Source organism: Coenobita brevimanus, chromosome 74, assembly GCF_032717465.1.
Source record: "Coenobita brevimanus isolate Jiangsu-jjx chromosome 74, ASM3271746v2, whole genome shotgun sequence".
In the NCBI taxonomy this organism is placed as follows: domain Eukaryota; kingdom Metazoa; phylum Arthropoda; class Malacostraca; order Decapoda; family Coenobitidae; genus Coenobita; species Coenobita brevimanus.
In genome coordinates, this window is record NC_137027.1 from 16,427,650 (window position 1) to 16,447,215 (window position 19,566).

The window sequence follows — 19,566 nt, forward strand, 5'->3', positions numbered from 1 at the left end:
TATATATATATATATATATATATATATATATATATATATATATATATATATATATATATATATATATATATATATATGTATATATATGTATATGTATATGTTTATAGATGTATATATATACCTGGTACATATAATTATTTATTTATATATATATATATATATATATATATATATATATATATATATATATATATATATATATATACTGTATGTATGTATATATATGTACATATTTATAGATATATATATACCTGGTACATATAATTATATATATATATATATATATATATATATATATATATATATATATATATATATATATATATATATAAATCTATATATTTGTATATATATTTGTCTTTATATATATGTATATAGATGTATATATATGTATAGATATGTATATATATATATATGTACATATATATATATATATATATATATATATATATATATATATATATATATACTATATATATATATGTATGTATATATATATATATATATTTTTATTTGTGTATGTATGTCTATATATATATATATATATATATATATATATATATATGTATTATTGGATCCAAGATGTGCTGGGCGAGGCATGGCGCTGGGTGGGTAGTAAGCGTGCTGCCATCCGCCTATTGGCTCATAGTCGTGAAGCTGATAGGTCCCTACCCGGGGGTTCCATACTTTTCAAAGACTTGAAAAATCCCAGTTCTGTCCAATATTCCGGTCACCCGGCTCCAATGAGTTAATGAGACTAATAGGTTTTCCAGCCATTAACCCATTGGGGTGTAGGGCGAGGCATGGCGCTGGGTGGGCACTGTGCGTAACGCCCTCCGCTTATCGGCTCATCGCCGCGAAGCTCATAGGTCCTTACCTGGGGGTTCCCTACTTTACAAAGACTTGAAAAATCCCAGTTCTGTCCAATATTCCGGACACCGGGCTCCAATGGAACATATTTATATATCTATCTATCTGTCTATCTATTGCCAGACGCCATAATCCTGTACGGGGTGGCTATTTGACTCTGAGTTATTTGTTTTATAGGGAGGGGCACTAACCCTCCACCAACGCACTTGACACGTAGGGAGCACGTATGGTTTGGTTATATGGTTACCAACCAGCCTTGTAAATGGTTTCTCGGCTTACAGGAAACCATCTGGCTTGTCACTGAATGTAAAGCCAACTGTGACGGAAAGAAAAGCATTAAGTAGTGACAGGAAGGATGGGAGAAATAGGAAGATAGGAGGGCAGGCACAGAAAAAGAATGATAAAGGTTAAGGAAGAAGTGGGTAGCACTACATCAAGTGAGTGGATGTTGGTCGCACCACATACCACTAATATATATATATATATATATATATATATATATATATATATATATATATATATATATATATATATATATATATATATATATATATATATGTGTGTGTGTGTGTGTGTGTGTGTGTGTGTGTAGGTATATATATATATATATATATATATATATATATATATATATATATATGTGTGTGTGTGTGTGTGTGTGTGTGTGTGTGTGTGTGTGTGTGTGGTTCTGAGTGATATATATATATATTATATATATATATATATATTTTTATATATATATATTTATATATATCTATATATGTATATATATATATGTATACTGTATATAGGTATATATATATGTATGTATGTATGTATACATATATGTATATATATATATATATATATATATATATATATATATATATATATATATATATATATATATATATATATGTGTGTGTGTGTGTGTGTGTATATATATGTATGTATATACATAATATATTCACATAAATATATATATATATATATATATATATATATATATGCATATATATATATATATAGGTAAATATATAAATATATACCTATGTGTATATATATATATATATATATATATATATATATATATATATATTTTATGCGAGGAAGAAGGAACCAAAGGCCATGAGCCCGCAGTAACAGTTCCCTCCAGGAGAAAAACAAAATATAATAGAGAGCCAAATTCAAGATCCGATCATTTTGAGATGCCTGGACACTGCGTTTGAAAGACTGGAGATCATAGGCAGCAGGAAATACAGACAGAGGGAGACAGTTCCAGAGCTGACCTGTTGCATAAATGAAAGACTGGGAGTAACGGTTAACTCTTGCATTAGAGAGTTGGACAGAAAAGGGATGAGAGTTTGCTGCCAGACTGGTGCTACGCGCCAGTCGAAGAGGTGGAGGAATGCAAGCAGACAGTTCAGAGGAGCAGTGACCATTAAAGTAGCGAGAGAAAAGAGATAAAGATGCAACAGTGCGGCGAAGAGACAGAGGTTGAAGGGAGTCAGTAAGAGGAGGAGAGTTAATGAGACGAAAAGCCTTTGACTCCACCCTATTGAGAAGAGCTGTATGTGGGGAGCCTCTCCACACATGAGAGTTGTACTCCACACAGGGGTGGATAAAACCCCTATATAGAGTCAACAATTGTGCAGGGGTAAAGAAAGAGTGGAGTCGGCTTAGCACACCCAATCTCTTGGAAGCAGATTTTACAAGAGATGTAATATGATCATTCCAAGATAAGTCCCGAGTAAATGAAACCCCAAGCATGTTCAAGGATTATGCAGGATTAAGCTGAATATTATTAAACATTAGTGGGTATACCTGTGGAAGATTTTGTCGGGTTGATAGGTGTAAGAACTGAGTCTTAGATGCATTAAAAACAACCATATTATTTTTACCCCAGTCAGAGATACGAGCCAAGTCAGACATTAAGTGTGCCATAGCCTCATCCCTTGTTTGTTGAAGTAACTGTTGAGATGGGCGTTGCGGGAACCGAATGGAAAGGTGAAGGGTGGAGTCATCAGCGTATGAGTGGATAGGGTTAGATGTACAGCTTAGAAGTTTATTGATGAATAAAAGGAAGAGAGTTGGTGATAGGACAGAGCCCTGAGGAACACCACTGTTGATAGATCTAGATGAAGAACGATGGCCGTCTACAACAGCGGCTATAGAACGACCAGAAAGGAAGCTAGCGATGAAGGCACAGATAGAAGGATATAAACTGTAGGAGGGCAGTTTGGAAATTAAAGATTTATGCCAGAATCGATCGAAAGCCTTTGAGATGTCAAGTACAATGGCAAAGCTTTCGCCAAAGTCCCGAAAGGAGGATGACCAGGAGTCTGAAAGGTAGGTGAGAAGATTGCCAGTGGAGCGTCCCTGACGGAACCCGTACTGACGATGCCTTAAAATTTTTCTACTGAGAACTGATTCGAAAACTTTTGAAATACAGGACGTTAAAGCAATTGGACGATAGTTGGAGGGTTGGGAGTGGTCACCCTTCTTTGGGAATGGCTGAATGAGAGCAAACTTCCAGCAAGAAGGAAAGGTACAAGTTGACAGACAAAGGCAAAAGAGTTTGCCTAGGCAGGGTGTAAGCACAGAAGCACAGTTCTTGAGAACAACAGGAGGGACCCCATCAGGCCCATATGCCTTGTTAGTACTGAGGCCAGTGATGGCAGAAAATACAACTGAAGAAATTTTAATGTCACCCATGAGGAAGTCAGAGGGGGGAAGTGATGGAGGAACAGCACCGGAATCGTCTGAGGTGGAATTGGAGGAGAAAGTCTGTGCGAAGAGATCTGCTTTATCAGTAGAAGAAATAGCTACAGAATCATCAGAGTAGAAAAGAGGAGGGAAGGATGATGAGGTAAAGTTGTTAGAAAGATTTTTGGCAAGGTGCCAGAAGGAGCGGGAAGAACTGGAGTTGGAGAGTTGAGAGCATTTAGTATGGATGAAATTATTTTTAGTAGAGCGAAGAACAGACAGCATGATTCCGGGCAGAAACGTAAAGATGATGTGATTCAGGGGTGGGTTGGCTCCGGTACCTTTTGTAGGCCCTCTCCTTGTTGCAGACAGCATTAGAACAAGCGTGATTAAACCAAGGCTTTCTTGCGTTAGTCAAAGGATATGAGAAAGGAATGTATGCTTCCATGCCTGAGAGAATAACCTTCGTAATGCGCAAGGCACACTCAGATGGCTCCCGGCCATGGAAGCAATAATCATTCCAGGGAAAATCAAAGAAGTACTGCCTGAGGGCCTCCCAGTCCGCAGCTCCAAAATGCCACAGACGACGTTTCCCTGGAGGGTCCACAGGCCGTACCGGAGTGATAGGACAGGTTAAGGTAATAAGGTTGTAATCGGAGGAGCCCAACGGAGAGAAAAGATTAACAGAGTAAGCAGAAGGATTAGTTGTGAGGAAGAGGTCAAGTATGTTGGAGCTCTCTCCAAGGCAGTCAGGGATACGGGTAGGGTGCTGTACAAGCTGCTCTAGGTCATTAAGGATAGAAAAGATGTAGGCTTGTTCACCAGGTGGATCTGTGAAAGGAGAGGAGAGCCAAAGATGGTGGTGAACATTGAAATCTCCTAGAATGGAGATTTCAGAGAAAGGAGAAATATATATATACTGTATATATAGATGTATATAAATGTACTATATATATATATATATATATATATATATATATATATATATATATATATATATATATATATATATATATATATATATATATATCGTTTTCGTTTTTAAAGGCTCCAATATGCTTGCATGTGTCGGCCTTGGTCACCTAATGGCGGCTGGCCACGCTGCACGATCCATTGCAGCCTCCCTGTTCAGTCCCTTAACCCTAAGGGCACACTTAATGACCTCGTCCCATGTCTTTCTCGGTCTACCCCTCATAACCCCACCCCCAATATTAACACTTCTCACCTTCCTCACCCAATTATCATCCCCCATCCTCTCCACATGTCCAAACCACCTCAATCTACCTCTCCTCATCACAACAGCAATACACTCCAGTCCCATCCTACCTCTCAACTCTTCCATTGTAAACCCAGCCCCTCCAGGCCTTGGTCGCAGGGACGCACTGCACATCCACCTAATCATTGTCATTTCTGTACGTCTGAGCCGGCGAATATCTTCCTCCTTCACTGCCCAGGTCTCACTGCCATACAGCATTACACTCCTAACACATGCTGCATAGAAAAACCCCTTAGCACGTAGGGAGAGCCCTCTCAATGTCAGGAGAGGCAAGAGCTCCCTGAACTTCTTCCAACCACTTCTCACCCTAGCCACCGAGCTAGCTCCAGCCCCACCTCCAGCACACAACATGTCTCCCAAATAACAAAACTCTTCCACACACTCAAGAGATTCACCAGCAAGTTCAATCCTTTCACGTCTGACAATCTCCACCTGCTCACCCCGGCACGCCGTACACATAAAATCAGCATTATCTCGCAGTCTACCTCTGATACCACTACATCTCTTATGCACCCATTTATCACACACACCGCACATGATGGAATTACTTCCCACGCACTTGTGGCAAACTGCACATGGCCACTCACCCTCATTTTTGACAGTACCGCCACCAACCCTAGGTATCATCACTTTTGTTTTATCTGCTTTTACCCTTAAACCCTTTTGCCCCATACCATCTCTCCACTAAACATTTCCTCCGCCTCCCTTTCATTCTCTGCAATCAACACCAAATCATCAGCATACAACAACTCCCATGGGAGTCCGTTTATAAAGTCACGTGAAAGGGCTTCAAGTACCATGATAAACAACATGGGACTCAAGACTGACCCCTGATGCACACCAACATTCACGGAAAACTCATCACTCAAATCTCCATTCACTCTCACAGTAGTATGTATTCAATATGGACGGTGGGTGTTAGCGCCGAAGTGGTGACATGTAGAGGTGTATGGTATGTAGGAGGACTGCTGGGCCTTGATAGCAGGCTGTGAAGCCTATGCCCAGAGTCGGACATAAAAATAAAAAAAAAACGAACGTTCGGTACTCCACTTTTTTTCTATAGTTATATATATGACGGGTCGAGAGGCAGTCTATTCCGGCAAACCCACTACGGCAACCATCAGCACCACCTGTACCACAAACATGCCCATAGCTGCAAATACGCCACCGCCACAGTCCCTGCCAGCGTTTTCGCATGACACCCTCTACTGTGCACAGCCACAGTCCTTGCCACAATAACCACCATAATTTCTGCCACAGCCTTAACACTGCTAATACACCACCAAAACCTCTTCCACAACCACTATCACAGACTTTACCACAAACATCTCCATAACTTCTAACAACTCCATTTTCACAATCACTAACATTACCATAGCCATCTCCACAACCTCTACCTCAACCCTTATCACAACTCTCGCAGTACCCTCTACCACAACCATCATGTCATACAGCCTACCACTAAAACTTATACTACAACAACCACAGCCCTCACCACAACCACCATTACAGTTCTATCACAATTTCAACAAACACCACCAGAACCTTTACCACAACCACCTCCACAATTATTATCTTTGCAAACCATACCACAACTGCTACTGCTTATGCTGCAGCCACCACCACAATCGTTATCACTGCCTCTACCCCCAAAATCTCAAAGTGTATCAGTCACCATCACAGCCCTTACCACCAACACCTCTGGCACTTTAATCTAATCTTCTCCCTTCTCACTCCTCCCAGTTGGAACAGTTCTACTTGGATCACCAGGATTCGCTCGAGGTCGTGAGTTACACTGTTAAAGAAGCACTGGTCAACACTGACAGCAACATCAAATGGATGAGTCGCAGTTACGACGTCATTCTCCACTGGCTTGATGACAATGGATACTCAGGGAACAGTTAGACCACTGGGATATCCTAGGCCGAGATTCACAAACAATTTTATGGTCAATTGGGTGTCATAATTTTTTCTTTTTATAAATGAACATGAAGTGAAAAACTTCCCATATGTCATGTTTCTAAAAAATAAAATACAAACGGTAATCACGAGAGGAAAATTATCATGAACTATGCTACTGCAAGAAGGACAAAAAAAGGAGGGTCAAGTCTTATAATAGTTTCATTTCATGCGAACGAAGATTTGAAAAAAAAAAAAAAGTTATTGTTCATACGTTTGTTTGTAAATATTGGTCTAAAGCCTGATTGGAATGAAATTCAGTAATGTTACTTAACAAACTACCTGTAACTACATTCATAATACTGGGATCTCAAAGGGGAAGGTAGGCTCCACAGAATATTTCTTGATGCATATGAAAGGCGGAAAGCATGAAAGCAGACACGGATTCATCAGACTCATGACTGCTTGTAAAAAAAAGAACAAATCTGTTTATCATGAACTACGCAATAAAGATCTCTTAATTACATGTTATACTGCACTTGCTTATGTCATTAAATAGCTGTATTTACATCAAAAGGGATAAAAGTGCGTTTTTAATTCTTTAAAGGGATTGAGGTTTTTCTGCTAGGAATCGCGCCCTATTCCAAGTTTCCAAAGTGCTGGATTCGGTCCTCAAATGCGTGTCTGGCATCTGTACTCCGTTGCTGAATGTGTAGTGTAACGTGGTATGCAGGTTTACCACATGCAGCTCAGACTTGCTGCATAAATGATAGTGACTGGGGATATGCCTATACTCACCTCTCTCAAATTTTAAAGTGTAACCATTAGTGCCATTTAGAGTACATTACTGCACTGTAAAATCCTTAATACTGAATGTAAGAGTGTGCATTAACTATAGCAAGGTACAATGATTATTCGTCACGTTTTTATGGTACATATATCAGTACCTGTTAATATGTGTACAGTTACTGCCTGAGTTAAATATATAGATTAATAAAGGTAATGAGAGGCTTCATGCTTTTTTTTTAATCAAAGAGCTTTCACCGTTACTTGTCTGAGCCTCATGAGTGAGGTGAACCCTTGACAGAACGAATTAGTATGATAATTCCATATCTTCGCCATAAACACCAAATAAGATAACTCGACAGTGGAAAAGTTGATGGAACCGTTAATCCGTGAGGAGATCTACGAAATCCACGCATTCCACCAGAAATGGCCGCTGTGTAAGTTTTGTCAAAGAGTCCTTGACATTTCATAAGCTCAATTTGAGAGTTGATGAGCAGAGACAACAAATGTACTTGTATGATCAGTACTGAAATACATGCATATTTCCAAGGAGTAGAATTTAAAGACATTTCCACTCCTTTGTAAGACACCTAACGATTCCAGTCCACGTTCCAATTACTGAAGTCAGAAAGTATCGACTCAATAGCTGGAAACTTTCACAAAAATGGCCGGCAATGGTATACGACAGTAAGGCATGGCAGGAGCACTTGTGTGAGGAAGAGGACGAGAGAGAGAGAGAGAGAGAGAGAGAGAGAGAGAGAGTCTTCAGAGCTAAGTGTAATCAATTAATTAAGCCAGTTTAGGTGGCCATGATTATAAAGCCAAAATATGAATATTTATTGCACAGTGCGATGTTATGCTGTTTAAATTACGTTATAAGTGGTTGTATAGCAGATCTTTCTATTCTTGTCGAAAGTTCTCTCTCTCTCTCTCTCTCTCTCTCTCTCTTAATTACACCAAGATAAAATCAATAAGCATAACAAACATAAGTAGTGCAACTTACAAATTATGAACAAACAACACCTTGGAGGTAGATGGTGGCGACCATCACCTACTCACTTGATGTAGTATTGCCTACTTCTTCCTTCACCCTTATCATTCTTTTTTCTGTTTCCTTTTTCCAATTTCTCTCATCATTCCTGTCACTTTATTACTCTTCTTTCCCTTTCAGGCGACTTTACACAGCGGCAAGCAAAATGGTTTCCTGTAGGCCACGAAACCACCTACAACTCTGGATGGTAACCATATAACCAATCATAACTGTTCTCTATGTGTCAGCAGAGTGGGTTGGCGGAGGGTTAGTGCCTCTCCACGTAAAACAGCTACCTTAAGTCAAACCGCCACCACTAACGGGATTATGGCATCTGGCTATGAACAGACACACCTAAGTACAAACGCGGAACACCTGAAATGGGCTGGAATAATCAGGTGAAGTCAGAAGGATTTACATCACTAAACACAAATCTCACTCTCTCTCTCTCTCTCTCTCTCTCTCTCTCTCTCTCTCGCAAGTGATTTACGACAAGTATAATTACCAGTATGGTTATCAGTATAATTATAATGCTGGTTGCTTGAAAGCAGTGTTAAGAAACAGGGAAGTGAGCATGGAAATGAAAAAGTTACTGAATGACAGTATTGTGATACCAACTCTAACGTATGGAAGTGAAGCTTGGACGTTGTTGGAGAGTCAGAAGTCTAGAGTGTGAGCAGTGGAAATGAGTTATTTGAGAGGAGCATGTGGCGTCACATGGAGAGACAGACTGACAAATGAGGATGTGAAGGAGCGTTGTGGTATGATGTCGATATGATAAGAAACGCTAGGAAAAACACTTTGAGGTGCTTTGGCCATGTAGAGAGGATGGGGATTGAGAAACTGACGAGGAGAGTGTGAGTAAGGAGGACAGGGAGAGGGGGAGGGGAGGCCAAGGATGAGATGGAGGGATGGAGTGGAGAGGTATATGAGAGTGGGGGGGGGGGTTAAGCTGGGAACAGGGCAGTGAAATGGCGGGGAACAGGGCGACATGAAGGCGATTTGTTTGTGGCCACCCCTTACAGGATTCAGGCTTTTGACAATAGATAGATAGATAATTACCAGACAACATGCATAATTTCCAGTGAACAACTAACATATGCGTCATTATTTAAATGAGTATTGTTTTTCTTAATATCAGTGATTAGCTCACATAGCCCACTGATCAATAGCTAGTCTGTACAGTTTCAGACATAGCTATGGTGTGTACCTGTACTTGAAGTTGATGGTGTCCTGGGAAAGAGATTCTCAAGAAAAAGGGATTAGCAAGAGCCGTCGTACAAGCACTTGATTCGATTTTTTCCCTCTCCAGTTCATTATTTACGAGTATATATTAAAAGCAGGTGTTTGCAAATATAGCCAAGATTTATTAGATGTTCAGAAAAAAAAATTATATCTATATATCTATATCTACAGAGAGAGAGAGAGAGAGAGAGAGAGAGAGAGAGAGAGAGAAAGTTATCTTGGGTGCAAAGAAAATTATAACGCTCTTTTGTGTAGTCCTTCTTCCGCTATGAAACATGTAATCTTAATATTCCCATTTTACGTCTTGATAGGTTCGCATAAGTAAACGAATGTGTTTTATGTCAGGTAACGGGGAAAAGGAGTCAACTGAGGAATAGAAGAGACTGTCTCTCCATATTATATATGGGACACTATTAATAGATTCGGTGGTATATAAAGAACATTCCAAACTGAATATTTGTGGCAACACCTTTTGAGCTCATACAGCTTGTCATTATTCTAGTAATTAGTAAGATTTTCCTCATGAAGTGTATTGAATAATGAAAGACTGGACTGTCACTGATAATGAAGTATAGAGTACACACAAATATTCGAAAATCAGTCTTTAATGGGAAGCCGTGACCCTATTGATTCGTCCCTTGCCTAACTGAAAGTGGCTGAAGTTCCAGCAGATTCTAGGATCATTTTAGTAAAAAATGTGTGTGTGTGTGTGTGTATGTGTTTATGTTGTCTGATCTTGCGTAGTCACGTGAAAACAATGATGAGGCAATGGTGGCTCTTCAAATACTAACAAGAAAAAAAGATAGTGTGTCATTGTGGATAACGGTGTGCAGTAAGAAATGTTTCAGGAAGGATTGATTGATTGATTGATTGAAAATAATTAAAAACTGGCGGCGCAACTGCCAGGGTCATATGCCGCCGGACTCCAAAGTAAAAGGTGCAGCTAAAAAAAAAAAAATGCATATTCAAAATAAAGTTAAAATCTGTTAGTAGAAATAAAACACTGAAAATAATAAAAGCATAATTTATAAAATATCAATTACTTATAAAAGTGGAAGGAGGCCTGCCTCCTGAAGAAAACCAAAAACATCACTAAAATCGCTAGGGGCTTCACCGAGCATTGAGGACAAACAGTAGGCACCATCTGCCCCCTTATGCCTATGGAGGAATCTCTGACGCAGGTCCCCCAGACTCGGACACTCGACCAGCAAGTGACGGACAGTAAGGGGAACAAGGCAGTCATCACAGTACGGTTGAGTTTCACCACACATGAGGAACCCATGTGTAAGCCGAGAATGCCCAATGCGAAGCCTAGCAAGAGCCACCTCCAATCGCCGAGACATGGAGGGAAGAACTCTTGGCACAACCACTCTCTGAAAGATTTCTTTCAGTTTATTATGAGAAACAACATCCCAGTGTCTCTGCCAACACGTACCAACTGCGTACCGCAGGTAAGGTGTTACATCTGAAGCAGGAAGGGGGTAGTCGGTTGGGGGCTGTTGAGAAGACGCAACTTTAGCTAAAGTATCTGCCCTCTCATTGTCCACCACACCTACATGTGCGGGAACCTAACAGAAGTTCACATGGCGGCCACGACGGCCAAGAAGAAAAAGCCACTCTAAAATTGATAAAATCAATGGATGGGATGTATTAAAAGACTCCAGTGCAGACAGAGCACTACGTGAGTCACTATAAATCACAAAAACGGATTCGGGGAGAGTAAAAATGATTTTAAGAGCATATAAAATTGCAGTCAGCTCTGCCGTATACACTGAAGTAATGCCAGGAAGGCTACCGCCCCTATTAAAGGAGGGGAAAACAACACCAAATCCTACTCCAGTATCAGTCTTAGACCCGTCAGTATAGACGGGGACAGAACCCTCATGAATAGAGGCATGTTCTAAAAAGAGAGAGAGGGACACCTGAGAGGGAAGCGAGTCCTTTTTTTCAACAACGGACCTACAAAACGTCACACGAGGGAGTAGCCAAGAACCCACCCTAGGGATCCGATGTGGACAAATTGCCAATCTCGGGACAGAGAGGGCTAACATAACAGACCGGACCCTGTAACCAAATGGCTTCGGGAAATTAGGACGGGTGTCATAAGGAGAAGATTGGGAATCCTGGGAGATGATGGCACAAGAAATTGAGTCTGGAATGCGGTGAAGACGATACCAACACCTCATCATTAGCAACTGGCATCGCAAATCCAAGGGGAGTACACCAGGATCTACTAACAGACTTATAATCGGGGATGATCTGAATGCCCCGGTTGCCAGACGTACACCAGCATGATGCACAGAATTTAACAACTGAAGACGGGCATCTGTTGCAGAGGAGTAAACCTCACATCCATATTCAAGTTTAGGAAGAATGAGAGACCTATGCAAGAGGAGCAGGGTCTGACGGTCAGCACCCCAAGAGGTATGAGCTAAAACCTTCAAAAGACTCAAAGCTTTAAGACAAGCCATCTTAACAGAGCGAATATGAGAAACCCAGGTTAGTCGTCTATCAAATAAAAGGCCCAGAAACCGCGTCTCTTCCACACAGGATATTCTCCTACCATAGAGATACAAGTCTGGGTCTGGGTGAACCCCACGAAGACGACAAAAATGCATAGCCACTGAATTTGTTAAAGAAAACCGGAAACCGCGAGACTCTGCCCAGTCAGAAATTCTATTCAGGGCAAGCTGCAACTTCCTCTCTATGAGAGACATTCTAGATGCGGTGAAGGATATTGAGAGGTCATCGACATATAATGATCCTCGTACACCGTCAGGAAGTACACTACAGCAGAGTAACACTTAGGATACTCCCTTGTGGTACTCCATCTTCTAGTTCACGGGCATTAGAAAGCACTCCTCCCACTCTGACCCTTAAAAAACGGTTAGATAAAAACTGTTGGATAAAAATAGGCAAGCTCCCACGAAGACCAAACTCATGAAGGGAAAGCAAAATGCCATGACGCCAAGCAGTGTCATATGCCTTCTCCAGATCAAAGAAAACTGTGACCTGGTGTTGGTTACTGGAGAAAGCCTCACAAACAGAAGATTCCAAGGTCAGCAGTGCATCAGAGGTAGATCGCATTTTTCGAAAACCATACTGGGCAGGGGATAATAAGTCACCTCTCTCCAAAAACCACACAAGCCTAACAATGACCATCTTTTCCAGAACTTTACATATACATGACGTTAGAGAAATAGGCCAATAATTCGTTGCTTGTTGGTGGTCCTTACCTGGTTTGGGGATGTGGATAACCACAGCAAGACTCCAACAAGCAGGAAACTCTCCAGAACACCAGATCTTATTATACAGTGAAAGCAAAAACAAAAGGGACTCATCAGACAGGTGATGTAGAAAGGCATAAGGAATATCATAACCAGGAGAAGAATCATGGCACTGCGACAGAGCTGCCTGGAGTTCAGAAATTGAAAATGGAACATTGTAAGGCTCTCCCCCAGCAGAGGCAAAACTGAGACCACGAGACTCTAGGCGCCGACGGTGGCAAGCCGAAGGCGTATCTGCATTCCTCTGTGACACACTGGCAAAATGTTCAGCAAGCAACTCTGCAACAGCAAAAGGATCAGCCACAGTTCCACCTGCTGCAGATAAAACGGGAGGAGATGGAACAGTAAATTTCACTGAAATTTTCCTTACCCGGTTCCACACCTGGGTGATGGAAGTCCTTGAATTGATGGAGGAAACATATCTCTTCCAGGATGAACTCCTGGCACCCTTTAAAACCCGCCTCATATGAGCTCGTGCCCTGCGATACGCTATCATATACTGAGGATCCCCACGGTGATGACGAAGTCGAGAGAAGGCGACTCGTTTGGCTCTCACTGCGGAACTGCACTCTGAGTTCCACCAAGGAACCGGACGTTTAGGAAACTGACCCTTCGTTTTTGGAATAAATAATCGGGCTGCTGAGTGCAACACTATTGAAATATGACACTGCCTCAGTAAGACAGCCAAATTCATTGACAGAAAGGGAAATGGAACTTAATTCCCTGAAACATGGCCAGTCAGCCTTATCCAGAAGCCAGCGAGGAAGACGTGGCTGAGGTCCACCTGCACCAGCAGTTAAGAGTAAAGGAAAATGGTCGCTGCCATACAGGTCTGGCAACACATCCCAGTTAAAATCTAAAACAGCATCAGCTGAACATAAGGACAAATCAATGGCAGTAAAAGTTCCTGTCTGGCTATGGAAATAAGTCATTTTATTGGAGTTTAAAATGCCCAACTTCTCATGTTTCACTACAGAGGCCAGCATTACACCCCGAGGGTTGGCCTCATTATTACCCCATAGTGGATGGTGTCCATTCATATCTCCTAGTAATAGAAAGGCCATGAATAAGGCGTTCCAGATCTGCCCTTTCAACAGTAGCGCTGGGAGGAAGATAAAGACTGCAAACAGTATACTGCCGACGTAAAAACATCCAGACAGCATTTGCCTGCAGGGGACCAGAAATATCCAGATGACTATATGGAATATCCTGGCGGAGGAAGATAGCAGTCCCTCCATGACGACCTTGGCTCGGCACAGGATCAGAATAAAAAGCATTGTAGCCAGAAGGACCGGGAGGAACAGCCTCACCAACCATGGTCTCCTGGATACACATGCATAAAGGAGTAAATTGAGACTAGATGACACAGTTCCTCATGTCTGGCACGTAAACCTCGACAATTCCACTGGATGATAGAACCCATAGTGAAAGGGGAAAATTATGATTAAGTGCGGGACTGTAAACCTCCTGACATACGAGCGGGTTTGGAATGATGCTTAGGAAGGCCCTTGGGAAGAGACTGCCCAGCACCAGGAACCCGCACTCTATGTCGAGCATCCGTGGACAAACGTGAGGACGAAGAAGAGGAAAATTTTCCAACACTCTTCCTCTGAGGTGGAGTAACATTCGGCTTGGAAAGTGGCTTGGAGGCCGCCTTAAGTGATATGGGACGGCCAGTGCCTCTGTTAGAAGCCCCAGAAGTGGAAAGTGTCAACTGGATTCGAACCCTGTGAGGATGACTTTGTACTTTTCAGAACTAAAGCACCAACGGTTTCTCCAGCACCATCTCCAGGCGGGGACTTGACCACAGGTGAACCACAAGCTGCATTTTCCACCTGACTAGACCCCTCTGAGGCAGAGGGAACAAGAGAGAGGGCAATACATGGTTCGACAACAGAGACCTTGGGTGGCCGGTTGGCATATTCACCAAGTCTGGAAAGGTTCGCGTTATGGCAGAAATTAGGATCAATCACAGCTCGAGCTGAGGCAAGTTAAGTGTTACCAGCTCAAGACGTCAATCACTTACTTTATAAACATACAATTACTTTAAGTACTTCTAAACTTACCAGTAAGAGAATGTATATACAAAGCACGTAATGGACATTTAACAACATTATAGGCAGGTGAGGCAAATATGACACCGTACTGGAATATAAATGAAGGCTAAGACTACGTAAAGTATCTGATAACACATCTACACACTTGTACTTCTTTCGGTATTCATATTATTTAGTTCCTCTCCTAAAAAAGATGTATGGACTTACAAAAACATAGGTATTACATTGTATATCACACGTATATCAAGCGCAGACCTGAATGAAATGGCTAAGCATATCAGTTTGCGTACTCGTGGTAATAATAGTAGCCGAACCGAAAAGCACCTAAGAAGACAATAACAAGTGTCATCAACAACTGATAAGTGAAAATGATTTTTTCCGGCGCTGCCTGTTGTACCGAGCAGACGTGCTTCTCTCCTAGGTGCCCGGAGTGATTGTCAGTGAAGTGTATAGCTCTTCCTCGGCAGCTAGTGCTTCCTCTTGCTGCGAGGTGGAATATGATCCAGCCCATTTCTATGGATACTGTGGTGTCGGCCATGGATGTAGCGGAGGCAGACCCTTTCAGGACACCGGGAAAGCGCCCCATAGGCGAGGCTGCCCCGGAAGAGGATGAGGTGACCTCTGGCAAGTCCCTTAGGGTGTCGTCACCACCCACAGCTGCATCGTAGATTGTCCTGGGTGAGGATGCGGCTACACGACAGAGTGCCGAAGGTGCCGGTGAGTCAGTGCCAACAGCAGCTGTTACCAGAGTGATCCCTAGTAGGGGTGAACCAACACCATCCACAGCTGTCAATATGGGTGTCCAGGATGCGGGTGAGTCTGGATTGGCCTGCTTTATCATTAGGTCTGTGCAGGGGTCCAGGATTTTTAACAATCCCCGGCGGCTGTCTGACGCCATCAACTCATCCCCCTTTGCCAAGTATTGTGTAGAGGGTGGTACTAAACCACTGGGTGATGGGTCTTCCCTATCTCTTCATCACCGCCACTGTGATCTGGCAAAGCTGACCAGTCCAATGGAGACCATGACTACCTTCGGTGAGTGGGAGGTCACGTGCCGCAGGGCCCGGTCCTCTGGTGATGCAGCAGCCCTCAGCTATGGGAAGATTGGGCCAATCTCCCTGGATGTTGATATAGAGGATTTGGTAGACGGCCTCCGGCCTTTTGACAACGAGTCGTCTGTCTTATTAGAGGCTTCTAGGATCCCTGTACGTTTTCCTGCCCCAGATGCTCCTCGGTTTTCCCAGTGGGTGCGCCTTGTGTATCGGGGCCCTCTCCCATCCAAGGTGCTGTATGGATACATCTACTACAATGTAGGTATGTATACTCCTACTTTGTTGCATTGCTATAACTGCCTTCAGTATGGACACACACGGATCACTTGCCACAACAAGACCAGGTGCTCGATGTGCAGTGGATACCACCCTTTCAGACCCAGTGAGGGGCAGCCCTGTGACCGCAGTCCCAGGTGCTACATGTGTGGTGGAGATCACAGTGTGGTGTCTAAGCTTTGCCCTGTATATCAGAAGGCCTTCAAGATCCATGAAGAACTCCGCCAGGGTGTGACGCCGGCCCAGGAGGTCAATAGACGGTTGCGTGCTCTCCAGCCCTTGGTTCGTCCCCCTTCAGCATTGCCCAAGTCGTCTCCCAAGGTCTCTCAGGTGAGGAAGGGTGTGAGTTTTGCAGACAGTGTTGTTGGCTGCAACCGCTTTGTTGTGCTGGAGGACTTGAGTGATGACTGTTCCCTCCAGGATGTATCGTCAGTGGAGGTGTCGACCAACCCTGCCTCCCCTGCTGCTGTTATAATCCATGAGGCCCGTCCTTCACGTCCGGGCCGCCTCCACCCCCGTGCCCCTCATCGCCCCCCACCTAGTGCTCCTTCTGGACTGGATGAGGTCCTTGCTGAGGATGTCGGGGATGTTCCTGCCCTGCCTAGCTCTCCTGACCCACGTCTACGACAGTGTGATCGACCTACAGCCCCTTCAGTGCGTGCCCATCCAGTGCGAGTATCTGACCCCACCTACAGCAATTGTTCACCCTCCTCGGACTGCCCTCCTCCCTCAGGACCTGGCCAAGGCTTTTTTGATCTTGTCTCTGAGGCCCTGCAACTTTATCGCCACGGACTACCATTCCTTGACATCTGTTCCCGCCTCTGGCCCAAGGTATTGTCCCTACTCTTGTCCTATTCATGCCAGGCCTGAAACATCTCAGCATTATGTTTTGGAATGCGAGATCCCTTGTTCGGAAGTCACAGGATTTTAAAGTACTCTTACATGATTCGAAGCCTTGTGTTGTGGGGGTATGTGAGACCTGGCTGCACCCTCACCTGCGGCTCCAACTGGGGGTTTTTTTGACATACAGGCGTGACCGTCCTCAGGGAAGGGGCGGGGGCCTGTTGTTGGCAGTGCGGGAGGACACCCAGAGTGTGCGTCTCGCCCTCACCTCGTATCCTGGGGGATGATTGGAGGTCCTGGCTGTCAGGGTGGCCCTCACGGATGGCTGGGCTTCAACCCTCCTTTGTTACAACCCCTGCCAGGATGTGTCCAGAGAGGAGCTCCTCCACTACTTTGACCAGTTGCCAGCCCCTGCCTTCATCATGGGGGATTTCAACGCCCGTCACCACCACTGGGACCCCGCCTTGGCTGGAGCCCCCAATACCACAGGTTCCTCTCTCTTCCAGGTGCTCCTTGAGTCTCACAGGTTCAGCCTTCTTACGCCTCCAGGTCTCCATACCCGGTTTGCTCCTCACAGTGGACAGGCATCTGTACTGGATCTCGGTTTGGGTGACGCAGTATTCCATCATCCGATGGTCCATGTGGGACCGTACATGGGCAGTGACCATCTTCCCGTCTTTTGTGACTACCTGACATTGTCTCCAAGAATATCACGAGCAAGTCGTCCTCGCTGGCAGCTTCATGACGATAGATGGACGGCCTTCCAGGAGGCAGTGTCTGCTAGCTTCCCTGGTCACTGGGGCCTCTCGGCTGAGGATTTTTCACAGATGCTGGTGCAGGCTGGACATAGGGTGTTCGGTCAGTCAGCCCGCCGCAGCATAGGCCGATCAGGGGTGCCATGGTGGTTGGCTGCTTGTGCCTCGGCTGTGCAAGCCCGCCACCAGGCCTGGCGTGCCTGGAGTCGTTACCCCACACGGGCCCTTGGGGATCGTTACCGACGCCTGGATGCAGTATGTAAGCGCACCATCAAGGTAGCCAAGCAGAAGGCATGGTCCTCTTTTTGTTCCAGCCTCTCCTTTTCCACCACATGCTCCCGCACCTGGAGGTTTTTGAAGGCCATGAAGGGTGGCCCGACAACATATTCATATCCCCTGTGTCGTGATGGAGCGGATCTCCTGGATGACCTCTCCAAGGCCGAACTCTTGGCGTCCTTCTTTGCGTCACAGCTGGGTGTTCCACCAACTTTACATACAGCTCCCGAGTTTATTTCTGCCATCCACAGGGGCATCTCAACTCCCCCTGCCAGTGACCTCCATTGCCCGTTCACGGCCATTGAACTCCGGGATGCCGTTGCTTCTCTACACCCGAGGAGGGCGGTTGGCCCTGACATGGTGGCTAATGACTTCCTCCTTCATCTGCCGCCCAGCCTACACAGTCACTTGCTGTCAATTTACAACAACAGCTGGCAGACCGGCACATTCCCTGAGGTATGGAAGGAGTCAGTGCTGCTGCCTTTCCCAAAGCCAGGCAGAGACCCCACCATCACGTCGTCTTATCGGCCTATCGTTCTTCTGTCCTGTGTGGGGAAGCTGCTAGAAAAACTGGTGGCTCGTCGGCTCTCTTGGTGGCTGGAGTCCCGTGGCCTGCTCTCCAGGGTTCAGTGTGGTTTCCGGCCGGGCCAGGGAGCTTTGGACGTCCTATGTCAACTGGAACACATGGTACATGACACCTATAGACAGCGGCTCTACATGCTTGCCCTCTTTATAGATCTGAAGGGGGCCTTCGATTCAGCCCCACACGATGGCATTCTATACCGCCTGTCGTGCCTGGGAGTCTTGGGCCCACCCCTGGCTTGGATGTCGAATTATCTTGCTGGCCGCAGCTTTGTGGTGTCGGTGGGTGGGGCCTTGTCGGATCCCCATCCTGTTCATCGGGGGGTTCCGCAAGGGTCTGTGCTCAGCCCACTCTTATTCAACGTCTTGCTGTCCAGCCTGCCTCAGATACGTAATGCTACTCTCCTGGTTTACGCAGATGACATCACCATCGTGTCCCAGAGCCCTTCCTTTGTGGAGGCGCAGCAGTTTCTGCAGTCAGCGGCATCCACTTTTTTGGCTTGGGCCCGGAACTGGGGCCTTGCCATCAATGCTGACAAGAGCGCAGTGATGCCCTTCACTCTACGCCGTTTACCATCATCTCCAGCAATTTCTCTGGACTCAACCTCAGTCCCTGTTGTTCGGGAGCATGTGCTGCTTGGTCTCCG

At 44.4% G+C, this 19,566-nt stretch overlaps 1 protein-coding gene across 1 annotated transcript in view; it reads left to right on the forward strand.

Annotated features, from left to right (window-relative positions):
* Positions 1–6,736, forward strand: part of LOC145407787 (aminopeptidase N-like) — a 364,550-nt gene extending 357,814 nt beyond the window's left edge. Inside the window, exon 16 of the mRNA XM_080278651.1 lies at positions 6,575–6,736. Within this exon, the coding sequence (XP_080134777.1) occupies positions 6,575–6,736 (162 nt within the window). The remainder of the gene's footprint in view (positions 1–6,574) is intronic.
* The last annotated feature ends 12,830 nt before the right edge of the window (positions 6,737–19,566 follow it).